Source organism: Tachysurus fulvidraco, chromosome 7, assembly GCF_022655615.1.
Source record: "Tachysurus fulvidraco isolate hzauxx_2018 chromosome 7, HZAU_PFXX_2.0, whole genome shotgun sequence".
Taxonomy (NCBI): domain Eukaryota; kingdom Metazoa; phylum Chordata; class Actinopteri; order Siluriformes; family Bagridae; genus Tachysurus; species Tachysurus fulvidraco.
In genome coordinates, this window is record NC_062524.1 from 19,739,831 (window position 1) to 19,765,209 (window position 25,379).

At 35.4% G+C, this 25,379-nt stretch overlaps 1 protein-coding gene across 5 annotated transcripts in view; it reads right to left on the reverse strand.

Moving 5' to 3' along the window:
- Positions 1–320: 320 nt before the first annotated feature.
- The window catches only part of adgrb3 (adhesion G protein-coupled receptor B3), a 152,177-nt gene continuing 127,118 nt past the window's right edge, over positions 321–25,379 (reverse strand). For 4 of the 5 annotated variants that reach the window (XM_047816630.1, XM_047816628.1, XM_047816629.1 and 1 more), the window contains 15 exons: positions 22,621–22,747; positions 21,647–21,750; positions 21,422–21,524; positions 12,063–12,213; positions 10,985–11,054; positions 10,795–10,861; positions 8,985–9,070; positions 8,507–8,605; positions 7,850–8,021; positions 7,521–7,616; positions 5,993–6,032; positions 5,027–5,679; positions 3,144–3,179; positions 2,444–2,548; positions 321–1,245 (listed from right to left, as the gene is read on the reverse strand). In XM_047816630.1, coding sequence (XP_047672586.1) covers positions 1,057–1,245; positions 2,444–2,548; positions 3,144–3,179; positions 5,027–5,679; positions 5,993–6,032; positions 7,521–7,616; positions 7,850–8,021; positions 8,507–8,605; positions 8,985–9,070; positions 10,795–10,861; positions 10,985–11,054; positions 12,063–12,213; positions 21,422–21,524; positions 21,647–21,750; positions 22,621–22,747 — 2,098 coding nt within the window. In that variant the 3' untranslated portion in view covers positions 321–1,056. The remainder of the gene's footprint in view (positions 1,246–2,443; positions 2,549–3,143; positions 3,180–5,026; positions 5,680–5,992; positions 6,033–7,520; positions 7,617–7,849; positions 8,022–8,506; positions 8,606–8,984; positions 9,071–10,794; positions 10,862–10,984; positions 11,055–12,062; positions 12,214–21,421; positions 21,525–21,646; positions 21,751–22,620; positions 22,748–25,379) is intronic. The other variant, XM_047816627.1, reaches the window with a different exon arrangement.

Sequence of the window (25,379 nt, forward strand, 5' to 3'; positions counted from 1 at the left end):
TTATTATCCCTTAAAAATGTCAGTAAATGATGGCCCATCAAATTGTATTCATTGGCTCCATTTTGACATTAACCAGGAAAAAGCAGTAACTGAACATTAATTATTCAATGAACATCATTGAACATCATTATATTTTGATAATCAGACCATATCATGATATACAGTACAGGACAGAGTTGACACATCCTCTGAAGCGTTATGAACATATTATCTCTTTTATTTACATTCATTTTTCAAATGTTAACATTTTTCTGGTATCTCATCAGGTTGGCATTTTAAATCTTTTCTCATCAAAATAAACTTGACACAAGTAAAACAGATGTAGACAAAAGTTTTATTTACACCATACAACATTTTTAATTTTTAAATATTTTATACAGGGCTGCAGATGAGAGAGCTTGCTGAGTGCCTTCAAGCAAATTCTGCAGTATTAAAGTTGTGAAATATATTATTCATATAAAAGTGAGTATTACCTTTATTGCATTTAAAGCAATGAAGAATGTAGCTTGACAAACATTCATTTTTTTAAATCAGGAAAAATCCTCTTTGCCTCTCCAAATACTTTTCGTGTCATAAAGTAAAAAGTGTAGTAATGGCCAAACTGACTTTTTATAAACCTTTTAAAAACCTGCATAAGTATGTACATTGTGCTCCTGGACTCAGTCACCACTGAACTAAAAAAAACTGAGTCCACTGAAGCTTTTGGGTTGACATAGCATAGTGTCACGGTGTGTTTTCTATATTTGAGGTCTCATCTAGAAAGATATACCTTTGTTGATCCAATTCGCTTCAACGGATATGTTCAAAACACATGATGGTTATATTATACACCTTGCTGCTCCCTCACTAAGTACAACTAGTGAGAATAGAAAAATGATGTTTTTGTCTTTTAAATCATTTATATCCCCTTTAGTCCTTTTTAAAATCTTATTGGCACATAATGTCCCTGCTATATTTCTAGGACCCAGATATGTCTTGCCACGGCTGCCTGAAGTGGTTTCCACTATTTTCCAGTGCAAAATATGTCCTGCTTTTTTCGTTCCTCTGATCCTCTGATTACACCTCTGTTTGGAAGTCTCCCTCTTGGACATCCAGTGGAAGGTTTACACATTTTTCCCACTCAGCAGGGGTCATCTCCAGAGAGTCCTTGGGGTCTGACTCCAGTACATTCATTGTAGCGTAGTTCTGGTACTCACAGCTTGGGATGTAGCTTTCCCAAGGGTTTTTATTGGGCATTGCCTTATCCTGTGCAAGAAAACAGACACTGGCGTTTCAGAAAGGCGACATTTGCTACGGATATACATTTGGAATAATACATTGTGTGTTCACTGTGTGTTTAGAAGATATGAATTTTATGTTTATTTATTATGTCCCCTGTTTGGGATGTTGGCATTTAATAATATTATATAATATCTGATAATATATTTATTATACAAAACCAAGGCCCTATGAGTATAAATTCAGAAGATGCAGGAAACTGCAGATAAATATAGTGTAATACTGATTAAAGGTGTAATCAACAAGTCTTGTCCTACTTCTTACTCCTGTCTATGCTGCATATTATACCATTAAATGTATGTAAAACAGGAAGGAATGTAGTGAAGAAATACTATTTCAGACCATTTAGTGTGCCGTGACTTTAATTGATCCTGTTTGAATCAATTCTAAAATCGAATCTGTTCATCTGATGGTTACAGTGATATCACACAAGTTTAATAAAATAAAATAAATTAAATTAGATTAAATTTATTTGTATAGCACTTTTAACAATTGTCTCAAAGCAGCTTTAGGTAATTATAGAAACAGAATAAAAATTTTACTATAAAATTTAAAATTATATCTTTCTTCTCAAAATATGTAAATATCCTGGACTAAACACTAAACACCAAGACAGACATGATGTGCCGAGACGCTGACTGGAATATGAGTGAAAACACACAAGACACATTTGTGTGTGTGTGTGTGTGTGTGTGTGTGTGTGTATGTGTGTGCTTGAGTGTGTTTAATATGTTTTTGTATACTTAAAGTGTCATGCCTTTATATATTCAGTGAAAATATTACTTATATATTTTTTCTAAGAACTGATGATTGAATTGGAGATTTCACTGCTTCAGGCAAGTGGATTGTCTGTGAATTACCACAAATTATACCAGCTGATGTAAGAGTTGATGCATGAAATGTCTGATTGTGTGCAAATCAAGTGGTTTCTGTCATGCATCCACCAAGCAATGATTAGCCACTGGAAAAATAAATTACATTTTTAAAGGCACGTTATAGGAAATGGAATAGTATTAAAGTGATGAATGAATGCATTGACTGGGCATCTAGTAATTTTTTTAGTCACTTGGTTACTGATGCTGGATCATGTAAGCGTGAAAGTGGAAGCCTAAATATGGTGCTTGTGGCATGGCCCACCTCCCCCCCTCGAATCACTCTTACTCACCATGCTGCCCATATTTGGTATGTCTCGAAATCGATCCAGGGTTTGAAATTTCTGATTCAGTTCCTGGAACAGCTCCATGTGTCTTTTCCTGGTGTGCATGACTTTCTGCAATGGCAAGGAGTGGTGGGGGGGTTGGAGTTCAATCAAGCTGATAACCATAGTGTTGTATCAGGAAACACACTGCCTCTTGCCACATTGAAAAAAGCATTTTTCACTGAAAGACTCTTGGCTATAGTATAGCTTTTCAATGCTTTCAAAGAGGAGAATCCCTGCAAAATCTTTGGCTAGGTGTATAACAAAGTCATGATAAACTGCAGCATAAATTTCATGAACCAAAAATGTTTGCATTTTACTTCAAATGATTATTTTCATTTTGCAATTTAGGTACAGGGCAGAAACAGGATGTTCTCTGTAAACTTCATAAAAAATATTTGATTTTCAGCTTGAGATTTGTGAATGTAAAGGGATAAAATGGGAATGGGAATTGCTACTCTGTGTGGCAGCTGACAGCATTGCTTTTACACTAACTCAAAGCTTAATAAATCGTATAGTTGTCAGGACCTTGCTGCACCAATAAGCTTAAGTGCTACACAAAGTAGTTGTAAATTAAAGAGTAAAACACAAAAGCAACAAATGGCCCTTTTGTTGATGCAAAAAATGCCTGAGACATGCACTTCACCAATGAAAATGTTTGACATACCTCAAAGTCGAGGTCCTGGTACCTTGACTTTCTCCTCTGTGTAAGCAAAGAGGCATTTGTTAGATTGCAACAAAACACAGAAACTACTAGAAAACCCATAATTATTTTGTCAGAATTATTTTGTTAATCTAAGCTCGATTCATTAAAGAACAGCATGGGTTAGATACATTTTCTTCTTTCTTTGCTTCTGATTTGAGTTTTGTTTGTTTGTAAAAATGTCTAAATGACAAGCACATCTTGACTATTATGCTAGAATAAATATAATATAATCGTTCGTATAATTCCATAGGTTTTAGAACATACAACCATAATAAACCAGTGATAATCCACTAAAGCTTGGTCAATGTACTTTCAAAAACAGAAACAAACACAGAAAGGAATAATAATATTCAAAATCATAGAGCTATTTTCCTATACCTATTTATCTATATAGACTATATAGATGTATGAGGCTATATAATGTATATCGATGTCTATATGAAATATATTGCTTATTAATGCTGTACAATTGCTAGCACTATGAATGAACTCTACTTCACATAGATAATTCATGTACAATCAGGTAATATAGCCATACATATAACATTAAGCATGTGCATACATGAAACATTTTAACCCATTATTGACTATTCCTTTAACAAAGCACATTATTAAAATGTTCCTGTTTTGTGTGACCTGCAGAGCAACAGCTTGGGTCAAATCTGCCTTAACTGGATGAGATTAAACAATGACATGGAGAAGGATTCATACTTTATCTATTAATTCCATTGTTATGTTTTAATGGTGAGGTTCATGATGAAGAATAAAAAGCTGAATAAAAATTTCCCAGCCTCTCCTCATACTTGAAATAAAGAGGTTACTTTATTGTGTCATAACGTTTGAATTTAATTCAGGAAATATTTAAGGATTCCACATTAACTTATGTGGACGAGAGCACAATGTGATCTTGATTCTGTCATATTATAGAATAGTCAGCAGTAGCTTGCAGAGCAAAGACAATGTAGTTAACATCGACACTTCTGATTGGTCATAAAAAGGAGATCATTTTTAACTAACGTGTACCGGAGTCAGTAAAGTAGGAAATGTAAGAAACTGAAAAGCTAAAAAGGATCAATAGTAATATAAGTAGTGACTCATAAAACATAAATTAATGACTTAAACCATTGGGGGAATTCATAGTTTACAGTGATGCCATATAGGAACTATTTTAGTTCCGTGTAAGAACATTTTTAGGTTATCAAACATTTTTTATAGAAGGACCATTTTAGCTCCTCATTACAGATGAACATAAAACAAAAATATAAATATTTTGCTCAGTATTTTAATGTGTAACATTTTAACTAATTAAATATTTAGTAGTACATTTTATTCTTCAACATTCAACTCATGGAACACTATAGAATCCAATCATATATATATATATATATAATATTATATTATAATATATATTATAATAATAATATATAAATGATATTATTATTATTATTATTATTATTATTATTATTATTATCATTATTATTATTATTATTATTATTATTATTATTATCATTATTATTATTATTATTACTATTATTATTATTATTATTATTATTTATAGGGGTTTATAGTATTTTTAATTAATTTAATTTAATTTACTTTGATTTAAGTCAAACAGGCCAGTAAGCATTCGATTATGTTCAATAGTTTTTGAATGTGATATCAAAAACCAAAAAACTAAACAAAACAATTTTAAGTATTATATGATCAAAGAATATACTTAATAGTCCTTAAACCATTTTTGTTATTGTCACAATAAACACAATAATTTTTCACCAAAAGATTATTTTTGGTCACTTTATAAATTGTGGCTTGTTTAAAAGTCTAGTAGAATGCTAAGAACTCACCTCTAAAGAGCTCATGGAGGTAGTTGAGCCAGTCTCACTTCGTGCCATTCCCGCAGTCTCTTCCATTTCAGCTAGGAAGTTTTTGACAGCAGTGCGTGGCTCAAATGGCAGGGTCTGCATGTGTTCCAAGGCTCCAGGAAACTGCTGCTCCATGCCTGCACTCATATGCTCCATGCCTGATGGGCCAATGTTAAACTCAGTGCCCATCTTGTAGTGCATCAGCCTGTCATTTTGCAGAGAGTCCATGGCAATGTTTCTCTTGCTATCCTCCTTCAGCAGAGTGGGCACACTGCTTGAGCCAGTGGACAGGGATGCTGCTGCTGAGGACCGAGGCATTACAATGTAGTCTGTCTCCATTGGACCTTGCTGCACATGGCTGCTAAGCTCTTGTTCACTCTGCCGCATGCCATCGTCTGTACACAAATAAACGGTGCGGTGCATGTCACTTGCACTCTCACCCAGACATGGCTCACCCATGGGCATGTGCAGGCCTGATGGCTGTTGAATGATCACTTTCGATATGATGTTACCCGGCAAAGTGGAATAGTTGAGGCCTTCTGGACCCTTTTCTTCCTCTTCGTCATTAAGGGAAATGCGTGACAGTGTTCCGGTGATGGTGGCAGCACGACAAGATCCCATATCTTTATGAAGAGCTGTAGTTAGACAAGTATTGGTAATATTTATTAGAAAATGAATATCAGTAAATTCTGAGCTCGCAAGAACTGTGGTTATGTTCTGTGTTATATTCACAAAAGTAAAACATGAAAAATGCTAAAATTGTTAAAGCTTAACTGCTAATGATAATGTTAATTATATATTTACGGTTATTAGACTTATTAACAATGGTAAATTGTTTTAGCTTGCATTTAGTTTTTGTCCCTATTCCATTGCAGACTATTATTGTTATTTATGGCAGTTTCAGCACAGTAATTACAACCTTACTAATAGCAACCATTTACTTCTTACCTGATCGACAGGCAATGTCCACATCTTTTTCGAAATCAGTCTGCAGAGAGAGAAGGAAAAAAAAATAAATTATGTAAATGATTTATAATTTTCAGTCAACATTGACAGCATGTTAATTAAATTTATGCATTACTTATATTTTAAAACAGCCCTGTCTTTGCTTTTCATTTATTCACTAAATCATTGGGAAAATAGGTTATAATGTAAACCTAATTGCAGTGCGTTAGATCTACTTTGAATAAATAACAAACAAACAAACAAATAAACAAATAAATAAATAATAACCTCTTGTTCTGAGTAAGAGCTTTTTATAAACCTAATCTAAACTCCCTCATGCAACATTAAATGAGTACAATGTTAAATTAAAGACTACAGGATTATTTAAATAGAGTATTATTATTAGTTTCTGAACTGTGGTTCTGGAATTCTTCTGGGCTAAATATTGCACTGTTTTCTCTGGTTTAGCGAAACACCAGAGGCACCCATTAATATAATGCCACCCTAGCAAACAAACGTAACAAATCCCGAGGTTGTCCGAAGACAGGTGGTCAAAGGCTGCACAGATAAGCTGACAGGGGTCACTAGCATCTTTCTCATATATCCTTGCTGTATATCATCGTTATCTATATCCCCTCCACCCTATTTATCTCCGACTGTGTGCCATTTACACCTCTAGCAGCATCTTAAAATTTGCATATAACACAGTTATTGGACTAATCACAAACAATGATGAGTCAACCTATAGGGAAAGTTTCAAAAACTGGTGAGATAAGAACCTGGCATTCAACACCAAAAACACTGACTACAGGAAAACATGTACAACAGGTCTTTACTGGGATTTCACTAAAGATCCTTCCTTGGTTTGTTGGTTTGATCCTCCTCTATAGGCACAGCATTGCTTTACTATTCAAGGAGAGCCCATCTGGACCAGAAGCTGCTAGTAAATTTCTACTGACATACTTTTGACATGCGTAAGGGGAACAGAACTAACATATCATAGAGAAGCACTGAATGAGAAGGCCAGCCAGGATCATTAAACACCTAAAACACCCCAGCAAGATTCTGTTCATTCACCTACAATCCATCAGGGATTATTGAGCCATTCAGTTGCAATCTTAACAACACTTTCTTTTCCAAGGGCCATTTCAAAACTGAGCTCTGAACTCATGTAAGAACACAACCCAACAACAACTACAAACATAATACAATGATTAGAGCAAATGCCAGTTCCCTAAAAGTCAGTTAAAGGACACTGAATGACAACATGACCCACACATGAAACATCACGTACATTGACCATTTGTGTTTTGGCCTTAAAATAAAATAAAATATCTATAAGAGATAAAGAGGTTTAATGCATGTTTTGCAAAGTGTAAAAATATAAAATCTAAAGTATTGATGTGGAATCTATAAATAAAATGCAATCACCAAAAAATGTCAAGAATATCCAACTGTGATCTTGTGCCATATATTTAAGCTGGTGCCATTATAATAGAAAAACTGCAGAAAGAAAAGATAAGATAGTTACCATAATTTGTGCATGGCCATTAGGGAAAGTGCCAGTTACATCAGCACTGATAGGGTCTTTACAGTTCCTCAGTCTACATCTAAAGGCATCTTGCACCTAAAAGGATAAAAGTTATTTGATCAATGATATGAAACTCAGTTCGATAAGGAATATCCACAACTGACCCTTGGTCAGTGTCACAGTAATCTTGAGGTCAGATTACTAATAATTCTTCCAGATTACAAATAATTCATGAGTAAAAGTGAGATGATAAAAATGAGGAGCTCAGCAGCCTGTCAACCACAAGCCACAGATAGTATGAGAGGCTTTAGTATCTGAATCTGGCCTACCTCTCTGCGGAGGATACAGTGCACCATGACTATGACGAAGCCTTGGAGCGAGTCAAAAACGGCAAACAGGATTTGGAAGAGGATGGAACGCTTGTCTGTCATGGCAAGCACAGCTGACATCCAGGTGAGTGCCAGAAGAGGCAACACTACACAGGAACTCCAAAGAGAGGCCCTAAGAGAGTAAGGCATGGTAAGATGGAGAGCGCAATGGGGCAGAGACCAAGGGCACAGATGGTGAAAGGAGGATATTTTAAAAACATTTCTACTAGGTAGAATACTATTTAAATCCTGAATACACTGAAAATTCATGACAAATACAGATACACTATATAGCAAAATGTTTTTGAGACCAGAATCTCACACCTCAAATTTTCATATAGCTGAAAGCTAACATCAATATTCAACACAGATGGTAGAACAGGTGCTTCAAGAATAGCATTTTGTTTTATCTCATAATTGCATAAAATGTATTTGTATGCTATAGCATCACTGAATTATAATAGCAAAGAAGGTCTAAATGGAATGGAATGTTCATCAGGAACATTGTGGTATGACAACAAACATATTATCATATAGTGTACAGTTCGTGCCACTGTATTACACCAAGAATGCAGTATAATTGAACTGAATTTGGAAAGTCTTGAGTCAGGTACTTACATGGCATTGCTGGCCGTAGTTGCTGATAAAGCAGTTGTGGAGACAACACCACACTTTGCACATTTTAAAGTTAATCCTGTATGCGGCTCACTCATCTGCCTGTAAATATATCGGAGTGCAACAATAAAGTTAGTGAATATTAGCTTTTTGCATGCTCTCTGTTTGTGTTCAAAGTTAAACTGGCAGAAAATCATCTACATGGGAGGTAACGTCATTCTCAGTGGGATGGCTATAATTGGTACTTCTTTTCAGGTGATTAAACATTCATTTAACACTAAAATAAAATAAAATAATAAACGTGTGCATGTTTGGGAGTTAAAATTTAAGATGAAATTTTGTGTATATGTTTTGTCTATATGTGACAGATAAAAAAAAATAGCTCATGTGCATTAGGCTTAATGACAACCTCACAGAAGAGGGTTCAAATAGGCATCAGTTAATAGTGTGGAGAGCTTTAGAGGAACTGGCTTCACATTACCCTGCTCTGTGTTTAAGCTTCTTGTCCAATATGCCATCTCTGGAAACCAATTTATTGAACACCAGAATACCAATCACCATATTGACCTGCAAACACACAAGACTATACAATAAAGGTCTTTTTTCCAGGTCTTTTATACACGTTATTCTTAGTTTCTACTAATAATGTAAGTAGTACACTGATATTATTATAGCAACACAAATAATAAACCTATTGTCCTAATTAATGAAGACTATAAAGTTTTAAAATCTATATAGTTTGCAAACCCTGAAAGAAATTCTTAAACATTGGCATTAAAATATGACATACTGTATGTTTTTCTTATTTAAGGTTAGTGGTCAGATGAAGTCATTAATTATCACAGTTTTTTGACTCCTTTAATAATAACACCTAATAATAACTGAAATCACCTAAACAACCCTGATCAAAAGTTTAAAAATCCTTGAATGTTTGGCCAAATTATAAACACACAGGTTGACACACAAAGGTTTAAATGGCCATTAGACTGAAGTTTCCACACACGTGACTTATATAATTATAAGTGTAATTAGCGTTTGTGCATAAACAGTCAGTGAGGATCCCAGCTGACAAATGAGGTGACAAAAGAACTGCCAATGGACCTGCATGATAAGATAGTTGAACTTTGAGATAGGTGAACAACGTTGAGAGAAATACAACCTTCTCTGGAAAAAAGTTGTGTTGTTGTTTCAAGGAGCAAAATAAACAGGAACTTGAACACAAATAACCTGCATGGTCGAGTTGTCAGGAAAAAAACATTACCGTGCCCATGCCACAAAAAGGTTACGCCTAGACAAGCCTCACAGCCTCTGGAGCAGTTATTTGGTGCGATGCAACAAAAATTAAACTTTATACTCACAACCATAAAAACTATGTTTAGAGCGGAGTCAACAAGGCCTACTGATAAATACTGTACACCATCCCCACTGTAAGGCATAGTGGTGGATCTCTTATGTTATAAGGCTGTGTGAGCTCCAGTGGCAGAGGGAAGTTAGTAAAAAATGATAGCAAGATGAATGCAACATGTTATCAGACAATACTGGCAGACAATTTGCATTCTACAGCACGAAAGCTGCGCATCGGATGCTCATGGATGTTTCAACATGACAATGATCCAAAGCACAAGGCAAGGCTGACCCTCCATTGGCTACAGCAGACTACCTCAATACCATTGAGCCACTTTGGGGAGATCTCAAATGTGCAGTTTGTGCAAGAGAACCAAAAGATTTACAGGAACTGGAGGCATTTTGCTAAGAAGAATGTACAATTATTACAAAAAACAATTATTACAAAAGAAAAATGCCATACTTCACGTATCTTTCTCTCTATGTCTCCCCATGTCTGAGCAGAGGGCTATAGGAGCTAGGACATATTGTGTTTTGCATGGGAGAATAAGAACTTTTATTCTTGTGCAAAAATGGGCAATCAGTGTAACTGTTGGAGTGCAGGTACAATGTGTGCTGTATGTCTGGCATTATTAAGGAGCAATTAAATATTGAATGTATTTGATTCTATTTAGGATTTTACCATGTTTACTTAAAGAAGAGGGAATTAGAATCATCTAAGCATGGGGTTATTAAATCATGAACAGGGGGTTCAGCAATTAATGGAAATGTGTTGAAGCTGGGAAAGCTTAGAAAAAGATTTTGTTGTGCTCAACCTAATATGGGGATCAAGTTGGGGTTTAATTTAGTTGTCACAATTATGCATAGTGTTCAAATATATGTTAAATGATTAACCATGACAACACTCATTTATAAGAAACAAAAAAGGAATGACAAAGTAAACTTACAAGCACCACTGCAGCAGCAGGTCCAACAAATGCATATAGCAGTCCTCCCTCCAGGGAGAGCCAACAACTGCACAAATGAATACTAATCATTAGCAAATTCCCATTATAGTTCTCATCAGTTACTAACATGTTCAGAGCCAAGCAGAGAGTGGTTGAGTGTGTTTGCATGTGTATGTGTCGGTGGTCTTACTATTGTGGTGTCCCATAGCCTTTGGCTTTTGTAAATCCTATTGAGATGGCAACCACCAAGGCAGGCAAACCTTTAAAATGACAGAAAAACAAAAATAATTAGCGTTCTAGTGGATGGACTTTTCGTTTAGACAGGCTTACAGACTTTGTTTAATTGTCTGTTAGACGTATTTCTTTTATTTGTTAAATGTCTGTTAGACTTCTTTCAACTGAAATAGTCAGTGAAATGGCTTAAAACATTTTTATCATGTCCTACATATTTCCCTGGGTACTGTATGTGTAATAGTCCTAAAAAGACATAAAAAAGATTGAACCTTTTTTATTGAACCTTTAAGTTAAAAAGGTATATCAATATTTAAGTTTAAGTGAGGTTTCTTTATTCAGAGTTGGCTCACACACCTTAATTCAATTTTCATAATGGTGCATGCAGATTATTAAAAACACTGCATGTGGCATGTTCATTTTTGCTTATATCCAACCAAATTATCAATACACCAGAATTATATCCAGTCATGTTTGTGCCTACATATAACAGAGCCTTAAATGTGGTGCTGCTTTACTCAAATGATTCTTCAAAAGACTGTAAGCTTCTTGTAGTTAGGCTTATTATCATATATATCTTGAGGCAGACTTCAAAAAGAATATACCGTAATACAGAATGGATTCTTGCAGTTCTTTTCATTTCCCTCTTCACCTTTTCCCCATTCTTTAATTTATAACAAAGATGGCCTTGTTGTACATACATTACTCTAAATCAATAGACAATGAGTGCGTTTACAAAACTTTTTAATTGGTCTTATCAATGAAGTGACTACTTAATAACCCATATTCAATACCATGTATGGTTATATTTAAGGTAAAATGATCCAAACTGCAAATATTGGGTATTTGTATATTGTAATTGTGTATTATAAACTTTTTGCAATCCAGCTAAGATTACAGAGAAAGATAAGGCTGGAATGAATGTTAAAATTGAGGTGAATCTCTATGGACTGATAACAACATTGCACAAACACTGTACAATAGAGTAAGACAGGCAGTAGCTGACATAGCAAGACTCTGGATAGCACGATACTCACCCCAACCCAGACAGAGAAAGCGTTTTCGGATGAGCCTGGTCCGCACCTTTCCTGTTACAGCCATGTAGGACTGCCAGGCCTCAGTCAGAACCCAGCAAAATGATGCCAGGAAGAAAAAGTGTAGAAAAGCTGTAGTCATCGTGCAGATGCCCTATACATATGACAGGGTGGGGTGTGAGGGGTGGGTGTTGGGGGTTGGTGGGAGTTGGTGGGGTGGGGGATGGGGGCATCAGTGGCATCAAACAGACAAAACGGGGTCTGTTTAGTCATAGAATATACAAACAACCCGAATACACTTCAATAGCACACTGCTCAGAAAACCAAGCTCAAAAAGACCCTATTCTATAACAACCCTGTGTATATTTGTTTTTGTATATATGTTGTGTATATTTGCTATTGTTTTTTGTCTTTTATTTAATGACATCTAAGCAATGAGGGTGGGGCTGTACATCATTCAAAGGTCTTGAGCTGTTTGCTAAATTGCTATTGAAAAACTCAATTTGGATGCACAGCAGACTGTCGGTAACCATGTAAATCAGGGTCATGCATTTTAAGGGGTCTAAAGAATCAGAAAATGCTACTGCATATTTACAAATTAGAGGTTTAATGCATTTAATGGACAGGGTCAAATCAGTCAAGACAGAGTTCCAGTCTGCTTTTTGGTTCTAAAGCATGTAAATATAAATTTAAAATCTATTCCTACAGCTATATAGTAAGCTAAACTCATTGGAAGCCCATTCAATCTAAGCAATGGCACACATGCAGGGAGAAACATTTGCATTGATTTAAACACCAGAAATATAAACTTTGTATATACTGTACATGTGGCAGTACAAATCTGTTCAGGCATATACTGTCATTTAAAAAACTCTAACAGCACTGAACAGTAATTTCATTGGCCATTCCTCCATCTAAGAAAAGAAACATGTTTATTACATTTATTACAGTACATTTCTCTTCTGGATATAATGCAGCTATTGATAGTGTATATATAAACAGTGTATGCTTAGTGTAGAAGACCTTTGGGATGAACTGGAATGCTGTCTAAACCCCAAACTTTCTCATCCAGCATCAATACCTGATCTCACTAATTATCTGGTGGCTGATGGGGCAAATCACCAAAGCCATGAAATCTAATTTCAGAATCTAGTGGAAAGTCTTCTAAATAGAATGGCGATTATAAGCAGGAAAAAATCAGGAATGGAACGTTCAACATGTAGGTAATGTTGGGTTATTTTAAAATATTTTAGTCTTCACCATATTCAGCATGTTTAAATGTGGATTAAGTTTGCAGCTGCTTTACTAGTTAACAATTTAAAATTAAGGACAATTTACATTGCATAAATGTCACTAGCAGATGACAACTCTGTTGAGCAAGGGAAATTTGACACTGAGTGTTTGAACTGAATTTCTCACAACCTATGATTTAGGACTAACTTTTCACCCAGACCACCTAAACTTACCAGACTACAGCTAACAGACCGACCTACCAGACCTACTGAACCTGTATAGAACTGCTGCCACTAGTGCTGAACCCTTCCTGAAATTGAGTGTATGTTGCTAGAAAATTGCTGGGGATCATAAGCCTACCATATCTGTATCTATGGCAACAGAGGCAGTGCACTGTCTGGTTAAAGTCCAAAGCAGCTGATGCTGAGAATGTTGGGGTGAGAATTATTGGACTAGTGGCAATAGGATTTTGAGGCCTGCTTTATAGATATTTCAAATCTTGATTAATACCACAGTTATGTGAAATAAAAAGTATTTTACTAGTAGATCACTAGGGATGATTACGTTTTGTGTGTAGATGAAACGAAAATGTTTATGCTAAGTGTATATTAGTAAAGATTCTTCATGAAATACATGTTTGATTAAAATAAGTTTATAATGGATATTAGATTATATAAACATCACTAGTTTAAACTTCACTAATAAGAAAATGTGAATAGCAGGCTGTTGCATCAAATGCCAGAAAGGCAGAGTATAGTTTGCCATTGGAAAAAGGAATGATCAACAAAATATTGATATTCACTTGAGTTTACTAACTTTAAATTTACACTTCATGTATGACAGTATACAAACCCAAATATGCTAAAATTTGTTACAGTGAAAAGACCATCACAAACGTGCAGGTTATATCTAGTTATGTCTAGGTTGTAATAGTCATTAAATTGTGAGCTTTTCCACAATTCCTTTATTAGTTATACTCACTTGTTAAAAACAAACAAACAAAAAAAAAACGCTTTCTCACATTTTTTCAAACATCTACCTTCATAGACCTGAATACTGTACTAAAATAAAACTTAAGAAATGCCCAAGAAATGTATTTAATATCATCACGTTCTGTTTCTCAACTAAACCTTAAAAACTTATTTCATTAACCGATAAATAGGTTTTCGCTGACATTTTGCAATCTGCAGGATAACCTGGCTTACTGTATGTCTTAGTTCTAGTTTAACAATATTACTTATGAATCTAGGACAAAAAAATGCTTCTATTTTCCTGGAATTAGGAATTAGTTTCTACAGTACCATCAATTTTAGTCCAAAATGAGACTACCATTGTGCTACCAATGTCACATTACCTTCCTGATCTTGACTTAATGTCAGTGGGTAAGGATGTAAAAGGATGTCTTAGACCCAACCAACATGATTCACTACACGATATAAATAGTTCCATGTAGATTTTCTTTAAGAATTAAGTTAAGGACAAGACATATACAAATACTGGCCTTACGTTTTGCAGTGGTAAAAAGAAATACAGCAAGGGAGATAAATAGAGGAAAAATACATGAACAAGAGAGAGAAAGCTAATAATAAATGCAATGTACTGGCAGCCTTAGATACAGCACCATGGAGACAGTGCGGACTGCAGCCTGAGCTCAGCCATAATTCATTCAGCGCACTTCCGGTTAGAGAGACCCGTGGGAGTCATATCTGTGCAATGTTTGCTATTGTCAGCTGCTCTTTCATTGGAGTGCATGATTACCTGGGAGATTAAAAAACGGACTGGCACAGACTGGTTCATCCAGGAATGATGAATCCACTGAGCCCAATTCTGATGCTTTGTGAAAAAGAACTACATGGTGGTGTTTTAGGAAAGGAGACAGACAGAACCAGGCTAGAATCAACTCCCTCACCATCAACAAAACACAAATGCTGAAAGCTGTCAGTCTCTGCTTGACATACAGTCCTGAAGGACTATAGTTAAAGAAGTGCTTGTGTCAGCTCTCTGTTACTACCATTAATCAAATGAGGATCCAAATAAACTCTACCAACAACCAAAACAGAGGTAAGCTTGAGGTTGCATTATCTCGTGAAAGATATGAAAACAAACCAGGAAACAGAAAGAAAAACTACCCTTGGACAGCATGAGGTACTGTATAAACAACAGCACTCATATTTGAAAAAGGCACAAATAAAACTGCCTATCAAAGATCACAAAGCATTTAGCCAATTAATGAGAAGGAAGGTGAATACTTTGTACATTGACAACTGACAAGATAGACTGATAACTTTGTAGTGCTAGGAGGATACACTTTGAGGTAATTATAAGGTAATTATTGACTGCACCCATATGGCATACATGATGTACTGTTGTCAAAGCCTGAACATGTACTGTACCTTAGCACAATGCAAAGCATTGTCATGCCTGTTACCAGACTAACTATACAGAGACCATACTGAGAGTGAGTCACCACCTCCTCTAAGCAAATGATATGTTCTTCGATTTCTCTGCTCCCTCTTTAATCATTTCAGCTTTGGCAAAAGGCTTTATAGCACCAAATACAGTAAATACATTATTTGAGTAACATTTCAGAAATGCATGTGTGCCAGAGCAAAAAGTATATTTCCCTAACAAAAGCCAGTGATATAAAATGTTTAGTACAGCATTACTATGTGCCATGAAACAGTTAAATATTTTGTACTTTAAATGAATTTTTAATTTATTTAATGAAACAATTTTGCCCTTCACACACTGACTGTACTGCATATCTTGCCTTCTGTTAATTAATTATAACTGACATGTAATTAAATATTACATATTTTGTATAATATTATAAAATCCTTGCATAGTATTTTACCAGATAATAATTTTCCAGATATTCTCATGCCAACTGCCATGACCCAGTGTTTATTATGAATATAAATAAAATGTCACATTCCTTATACATTCTCTTACTGTGCTTCCTTCAAAAAAGAAAGATAGGAAATAAGGAAAAAAGTAAACGATTGAGAGACCAGGAGTGTCTATAGGGATCAGCAACCTATCCACTACAACTGCAACCTGTGTTTTCAGAAAGCTTTCCTGACTTCTAAAATAATTTTGGTGCATACATGGTTACAGAATACACGGGTGCACAGAGAGAAGCATTTTAATCTACAACACCATCAACAGTCTCCAGTGGAGTGCAGTCAGGAGCATGTTATAACTTAGGGCAATTTTCAATTTCTATCGGAATCACTGCAAGAGCATGGTCATCTTCCAGCAGTAATTAAATTTAATAATCAGCAATGTAACTTAATAAAGTTGACAGTGTTAACGTTTTAACTTAAATGATGAATTTAGAAAAAAATTATATACATAGAATATCAAGTACTTTACACTAAAATGCTAAAATATACAAAGGTATACAGTACACATATACTGTATCCAAACCTTTTTCAAAGGGGTATTTTTGACTGTAGCCATGACTAAATACCATTCTGTCAATGCATTTGCAGGTGTAGTTGGTGCATTTTAGTTAACAGTTTTAACACATTCTTCTCCAACTGTCACATGAAAGGAAAAACAACAAGGCATTTGCCTATGGAGCACAATACATTCTGATGGGGAACCCGTGGGCTATTTGACCCCGGGGCTGAGCTTTGGACTGCTCTGCTGTATTCTGTCAACGCACAATTTGTAAAATTTTGCCAATTGCAAAAAGGAACAGCTTGACTACTCAGTCTTGCCTACTCTGTCTAGTACAACTCTGACAAAGATCTAGCTTTCTAAGCTGTTTTATCTACAGGTCTGTTGGCTCTGAATGATTTTATGGATGGCAAACTTACGTAGACATTAGAGCCATAATTGCAACATTAAAGGTTTACTAATCAGGAAAAAAGCTTCTAACTTTAAAAATGGCTGCACGGCCCACAGGCTTTAGAGTGTTAAGTCAAATGTTTACGAGGCTAAGTCAATTGTTTTTGATAGACAATGAAGACACTGAGGCTTAAGTTTGGTAGATGAATATGCAATGATAGATCAGAATTTCAGCTTGCATTCCCTGACATGTACATCTAGATGCCTTAGACAACTTCAAACCTGGCAACTTTTTTTTTTGCAATTTTTATGTAAGCAAAAAACAAGACACTGATAACACTTCATATTTGGTTGCAATAACTGCATCAAGCTGATTTCACCAAATGGTTGGCTCTGGTAAACTGGTAAATGTAATGCTTCTGTAGAGTTCTACATTAATTCTTTTGCTAATATCATGAGTTACAATATCAATAAAGATTAAAGAGCCTGAACCAGAGGCAGTGTGCTGTGGGTCATTGCTGCATGATGAAGTTTGTCCCAGATTGGATGCATAAATTGGCAATGTTTCTGTAGACTTCTGAATGCTGAGGCATATAGTACGATACAGCAATGAGAAATTTCCCCATTGTGGGACAAACAAAGGTATATCTTATCTTCATTCTACTGCAACCATCATGAGTTATATCATCAATATAGACTAGTGAGCCTGTTCCAGAAGCAGTCATGCAATCCTACGCCATGTATATTTTGGATAATAAGCATTACCATGATTGAATGTTTGTTTTTGACAAACTCCTAGATCTTAATGCTGATGCCACTTTAGACACTTTGGATTATGCATCACTTTGGTATGGATAATCCTCTTTACAGAAGTGTTGTGGCTCACCTCTGTATTTCTTTGCAAATTTCACCTACCAATTATAAATGCTAATGAGCATTTTGCATCTTGTGAGATGGCCTTCAAACTTTCAGACCTGCCCTGTGGAGATTGTTAGTCATGTTACCGAAAGGTGTTTTTGTAATTTTTCTTTACAGCTTGAAAAGTTGTTTTCCTTGAAAAACCTTTTTGATGACTAATTGTTAGTGCACCAGTGACTTTCTTTTTTCAGGACATTCCAAATTGTTTTATTGTCTATGCTCAGTGCTTGGCCAGTGGCTTTGTGCACTCTTTTCAGCTTTAAAATTGCTTTGCTTTTCTCTTGGTTTGCTCTCTGGTCTTGATTATGGTTTATCATTTTTAAACAACAAATGCAGTCTTCACAGGTAAAAAAATAGGGGTCATACCGAAAATAGATTTTCACTGCCTACGCAACAAGAAACACGTCAGTCATATGTTCCAATATTTATAATTATTTAAAGAAATAGATGGGTTCAAACAAAAGTTTTACCACATTTTGATATACCATACAATTAAAACTGAAATTCTGATATTTGGTCAATGTTAATCTTTTGATCACAACCGAAAATGTATTCAGTGTAAAAAGGTAACAGCCTGACCACTCCATTCTTTCAACAGGCATAAATCTGTTTAAAAGACTGCTGAACAATGACTAAAGCGGCATCAGCATTAAGACATCAGTAAAACAGGGTTGGAATTTGTGGTCAAAAGCAAACATTCAATCATGGTAATGCTAATGCATAAATTTAAATTCAATTCAGTATATTCAGTGCGACTGGGAAAAGTCAAATCTAGCACCCGCACCATCAGCACTGGCGCCCCCAGGGCTGTTTTCTGGACCCCTCATCCAGCACACTCACTCTTTGAACTGTTGCCATCTGGTCGACGCTACAGAGCCCTGAGCACCAAAACGACCAGATATAGGAACAGTTTCTTCCCTTGGGCAATCCATATGATGAACACTTAACATACATCTGATGAACACCTAACATACACAGAACAAACCCTATTCTTACATTGTTTACAAGGACTCATTTAAATTTTAATTTGATATTTGAATTTGCACATCTACAGTATACTTCAATTTGCACATTTATATTTCAATTTGCACATTCTTTTTTTCCACTGTACATACAACTGTCTATTATATATATATGTGTTCATATCTTATCATTGCCATTCTGTCTGTGGAGCTCCTGTACTAGAAAAAAATCCTTGTATGTGAAAACATACTTGAAAACAAAGGCCCTTCTGATTCTTCTGATTCTGATTCTTATATCTGTACAACACTTATAACAATTCACATTATCTGAAAGCAACTTCACATTTAATGTTTAAATTTAAGATACTATATGATAATAACAACAACAACAACAACAACAACAACAATAATAATAATAATAATAATAATAATAATTATTATTATTATTATTATTATTATTATTATTATTATTATTATTATTATTATTATTATTATTATTAGCCTTAGCATTAGTGTGTTATGTAATGAGAAACTGAAGAAAAACTGTATTTCTAAAAATGTCAATACAGTACGTGTCAGCATGATCAATCCAAGCACAACTAGACTAAGGGATATTATACTATGGCTGCACTGCATAAACACCAAGTAAAGAGCTGTCAAAATCACGTTGTCAACAAATAGGTGGGTACATGTGTGGCCTACACTAAGAGATTGGTAAAGGCCTGAATGCGTAATAATACAGTGAGGGGAGGTCCTCTGGCTCTGAAATGCTGAGTAGAGGCATGTTGCCAGAATTGTTTTGGTCCACTTGATACCTTACATGGAAAGGTCACTGCAAATTAATACAAAGTTATTCTACATCCATCCACTGTGCGTGAGAGGTCATTAATTGGTTTGATGAGTACGACAATTATGTAAATCATATGCTTTGGCCTTTGCAGACACCAGATCTTGAAATAATTATGGGATTTTATCAAAACACAAACAGTGAATTCTTTTGTAAGAATGGTGGTCTATCATCACTGAATCTATGCCAAAGTGCACTAAAGCTGTTTTTATGGTGGCCCAAAACCTAACCAAGACAGTGTATTTTGTTTTTTCAACTGCCTATATACTAACATTTATTACTAGTCATCAAAAACATTGGCCATCCCTGGCATCCCTGTCCCTGGTTATAGGTTTTGTCATTTGTTACCAAGTTAACATGACCAGCGAAAGAAAACACTATATTACATTATCACATACAGTAAACTACTTTTAGTGAGTACTTCAATATTACACTATACAGTTCTACTCAATAATATGCAACATTTAAACTATACCTTAGAACTAATTTGGAAGGTCTATACTTTTAAATTTTCATACCTTTTTTCATGTACAGTACTCCTACTCAAGTAAATGTACATGAAAAAAAGAGAAATACAGCCTTACTTTTACATTTTCACCTTCAAAGTTTTTTCTCTTGCCCAACTGCTTGTAGTTGTACTTTTTAGTATTATGCAATTTTTTTGTAGAAAAGTCCAATTAATTTCACATCAAAATCAAATGAAATTGCACACAGCTGTGGTAATGCCCCCATTTCTCTCTAATTTTTTTTTACCACATTGCAGGGAATGCTGCTGAGGTAGCAGTCATTAATGTTTTATTTTCCCATCAGACCACCAGAAGTAACCCCCTTGCTTCCTACTGGCATTCACTAGTAAAGTAAAACCTTTTCTTGGATATTAATTGTTAATTATACAATAGTTCTGTTCCGCACCAGGAATTTTCATTTTGTACTTTCAGACAGCTTTATAGAAAAAATGAGTACTTGTGTGTTATTAGCTGTGTTATCTGCTACCATCAACAAATAAGTTTTTCCCCACCTTCTAACAACTTTACTCATAATCAGCTAGCTAAGAGTACAACTAACAGTATAACTTTGGCCTAAAATAAAGGGCTCCAGAATTACAATTTCTGTCTCTAAAATTTGAAATTCTTTGGTGCTTTAGTTAACATTAGTTATTCAAATGCATATTAGTTATCCATTCAAAGGCACCATGAATGAAGATAGTAAGGGTATTTCTGTAAGGCTTAATGTTTAACTAATTACATTTTTTTATGTCTACCTTTGTATACACTGCAACATTTTGTGTTAATACACAAAGGCAAAACGATATGGAACATAATCTTGGTAGCATTACATAAAAGTGTTTACTTTTTGTCACAGCCTAACTTCTTGTTTGTGTTGTAGATTTTGCTAATGCATTGTAGACAAAGCTTTATACAGTATACTGCACTTAAGATGACAGGACAGAGTTTGTTCAGAGCAGAAACAAAAATCTGTCTTTCTTAATTCAAAATGATCCACATTCTTGACCTGAGCGAATAAAGCCTGAGAAATACAAATCATCTAGCTTGTGAAAAAGAGAAAGACATCAAGACAAAATGCTGAAAGTAGAGAATATTTTTTACCGCATTATGGGTTTGTGTCTGTCCCACCAAAATCAGGATATTGGAGCAGATGATTGAAAGGCAAAAGTTGATCAGTATGATGGACCTTTCAGACCTAATGTACCTAATACAAAACATGTAATGTAATTAAATAATTCATGTATTTCTCAAATTAGCAATAACAATAATATGTGACAAATCCTTGCATTTAAATTTTAAACAATACAGCATTTAAACAAAATTTACCTCCATAATACAGCATACACTACAGCCAGGGTGATCAAAGCTATGCAAGACAGGCCACAGCCCACAATCAGTGTCACAGATGGGACTCCTGAGTACTCCATAGCCTGGGAAAAAACAGTTCAGAATTAGAAAATTCATTAATAAAAAAAAAATATAGACTGTCATGGTATTGTGATATATCTTGAGACATCAACGTTGAGTCCTTGAGCAAGGCCCATAACCTCACCTGCTCCAGGGGCGCCGTACTATGGCTGACCCTGCGCTCTGACCCCAGGCTCATAATAACCTGGGATATGCGAAAACTTAAAGCATTTCACTGCATTTCTATGTACAGTATGTGACAAATAAAATTTGAATTTGGATTTTAATTTTGAATTGTAGCAACACTGCTCAGCACCAAACATTAGAAAATAAACCTTCCGCACTTTATGACCTGCTCCGTTTAATTTAAGATTTATTCTAAGAAATCCACTGACAGCACACTATATATCTTTTCCTCTGCAAATACTTAAAAGCTAGTTGTGGTAATATGTCAGCAGAACACTGCAATGATGGGAATCTCAGTCTCTGGTCCTGTTTGCATAACATAGACTATTTGTTCTACATGTGGTCACATTTTGTTCTGTTTGAAACGCCCTACCTGTAATAACCATTGCAGCGTTGTTCTTGGGTAATAGAGCGTTATATAAAAGGTGTTCTGCTGTTTTATGATACTTAAAACAAACCATATTCAATTTCGTGGGCAAGCGAGGGTAAGAATCATGCGCCCACGCGCGCTCCCTCAATCGCGCGCACACACACTCACGCACACACGGACTCCTGTACGCACGTAGGCAGATCGCGATGAGAATTGACACCGATAGTGTTGATTAACATTTTTACAATCCTAAACATCGTTCTTGTCCGGTTGAAGTACACCCACGTTCATTTCTAAATTTATTTGGATGGAAACGAAATTCAGAGAATATACTTACTATTTCTATAGGTTGTTGAGCCAAAATGGCGAAGGTAGATACGCGATCACATAAGCATTTTGTATGGGATGCATCTGTAAGCACCGTTTTACATCCTTTGGAGGACCAGCTTCCCCATGAATTGTTCCTATGAGAAGAGGAGAGAAGAGATTAATTCGGAATCGTGGCTCGAGACCAACGAGCTTCCTAGCAATCTGTCTGTCTCACATAAACACAAAATAACACTGCAACTAATTCATTTCATACATGTCTGAAATGGGAGAGAGGGAAATGGGAGAGAGGGAAATGGGAGAGAGGGAAATGGGAGAGAGTGAAAACGCAAATCAGTAGCCTTTTGAGCTGAATGAACTGAGCTGGACAGCGACATAAAGAGCAATGCGAAGGGAGACCGCGGAACTGTCCAGTCGGTGCTGAACCTCAATGATTAAATTCCTCTATGCGGCTTCATCACGATTAACCTGGCCTTAAGACGCTAAAATACATCACTGTATACAGAACAAAACCGAATCATTACCGAGCTTTCTTCAAACGAAACCGTGGAGCAGGTCCGCAGTTTTCTTTACGAATTGTCCAATCTTTTCCTTCCAATCTGACCTTGTGTGTTTTTTTTTCTTTTAATTAATTTATTTTTTCCTTTCGGAATGATCTCTCTTTCTCTTTGCTATTTTAATTAGCAGCTTTTGGATTCTTCCTGAAGGAGAATTTCACCGTGGAAACAGCGGAACGGCATCAGGCGGATCTTGGGCTCTGTCGCTGCTACAGGCGTTGAAGGGGAGGGCGAGTCGCGCGCAACACTGCCTTCGGATAAACTCTTATTTGATCAAATAAAAGCGTCCCCGAACCGTGATCTTAAAATCAATATATATTCTCAATATTGTAGATCTTTTCAGTGAACTGTACATTTTTTCCAGGCTCGAAAACAGAATAATTTACAATGAACCACCCTGTAGAAACGACTGGATGGTAGAATCCGGTTTTCTTCTCTCTGCCAAGCAGAAAGAAAGAAAACACCATTTCTCATTATCCCCTCATCTCGCCCATACCATATTTAGAAGATATATCATTACAATTCATTCACATTATTTTAATGTAAAATCCCACATTGCTCATAGCTTTAATAAACGACAGTCTGTTCAAGCAAACAGTTGGATTTCGAAACATTTTACTGTACACCTTATGCAGTGGTTGAGCTCTGTATGGAGTTTATATAGGAAAGCTCTCATCCCATGTAATTCGTTTAATCCCACAAGAGGTATGATTTACTGAAAATGAATCCTACAAAACACTTAGTCAATACCTACAGTGGTCAGGAGCATAGGAAGTAAAAATTAGTATTGTTTTTATTGAGATACACTGATCTCAACTCTATAGTATACTACAAACTGCAGCATGTACAGTAGAAATACTGGGGATTTTATGCTGATTGTAATGGTTGCAGATTCAATCCAACCTGCCCAGTAGCAACCTGGTGCTGTGCGGAATTCCTGGTCACAGAACAAAACCTACATTTTTGATCAATGTTTAATTACACAGTCTTATTTCAAATATTACGAGATCACGAGGGGCCCCAGCCGGCTTAATTAATAATTAAACTGAATTCATTAAAGCTACTCATCATCTAACTGCATATCAGAGCTGTATAGAGCTGTTTAATCCTGATGGAATCTGGCTCAGATATGTAAAAGAGCAATATTTGGAAAAATGATAGAAATAAAAAAAAAAACAATCAACCAAAAATTAAACAAAGTGCTCTCCATTTTATCAACATTTCTGTCAATTCACCAGTAAAGTAAATTATGCTGGTCTTTTTTGTTAGACCCTTTCTTGAATTGGATAGAGTGATTGATTTAATGTATATATAAGATAAATTATACAGGTCCCCATTGAAGAAATACATCTACATTGGGGACCTGGATTGAGCTTCAGCCAAAGTATTGTATTATTATATTCCTTAATAAGAGAATAGAATATGTAATACAGATTAAATACACATAGCAATTACAAACTTCCACCAAAGTAACTACAGAAACCACTTTCCTTTTCCTTAAAAAAAAAAAAAAAATCCAGAAACTTATATAAAGTAATTTAGTATTTACCTTCATGTATATATATAGGTCATTCAACAGGATCCCACAAAACATATACTTGAAACCTACACAAATACCTGGGCTAAAGACAATTTTTTTTGTCACAACTCCATCTTTCATGTTATCATATATTTCCTGCATTAAGTCAATTGTGATATACAGTATACATTTTCCCCATAAATGTTAATTTCAAATAATAGCAAAGAGACTAATATATTTCAGCTTTATTTAACATATCCGATTTTTAGTGGGTTACATATATCCATCCATATTTGGTGCTTTTTTCTTGTAATTGCTTAAATGTAGCCTTCCACAAGCTTTTGTGTTGACAGAATTTTGACCATTTCTCCAGACAATAACAACTGTTGTTACCCAGTCAGTTTTCTATGGTATTCTGAGTTTTGTGATGGCCTCTCCAAGTATTTCACTCTGTTGTCTTTAATCTACTTTTTTATTTTTTTGGATGTACGCCATGGATCATTGTTCTGCTCAAAGACCCAGTTGTGTCCAAGATTCTGTCTGATGTCTTGATATGTTGCATATCTGCTGATATTTCTCATCATGGCATCTATTTTCTGAAGTGCAGGAACCCCTTTTGCTTGATGTTGCTACCTCTTTGTATGTGATGATGTTCTTCAAATTAAAAGCCTGACTTTTTTGTCCACACTGATT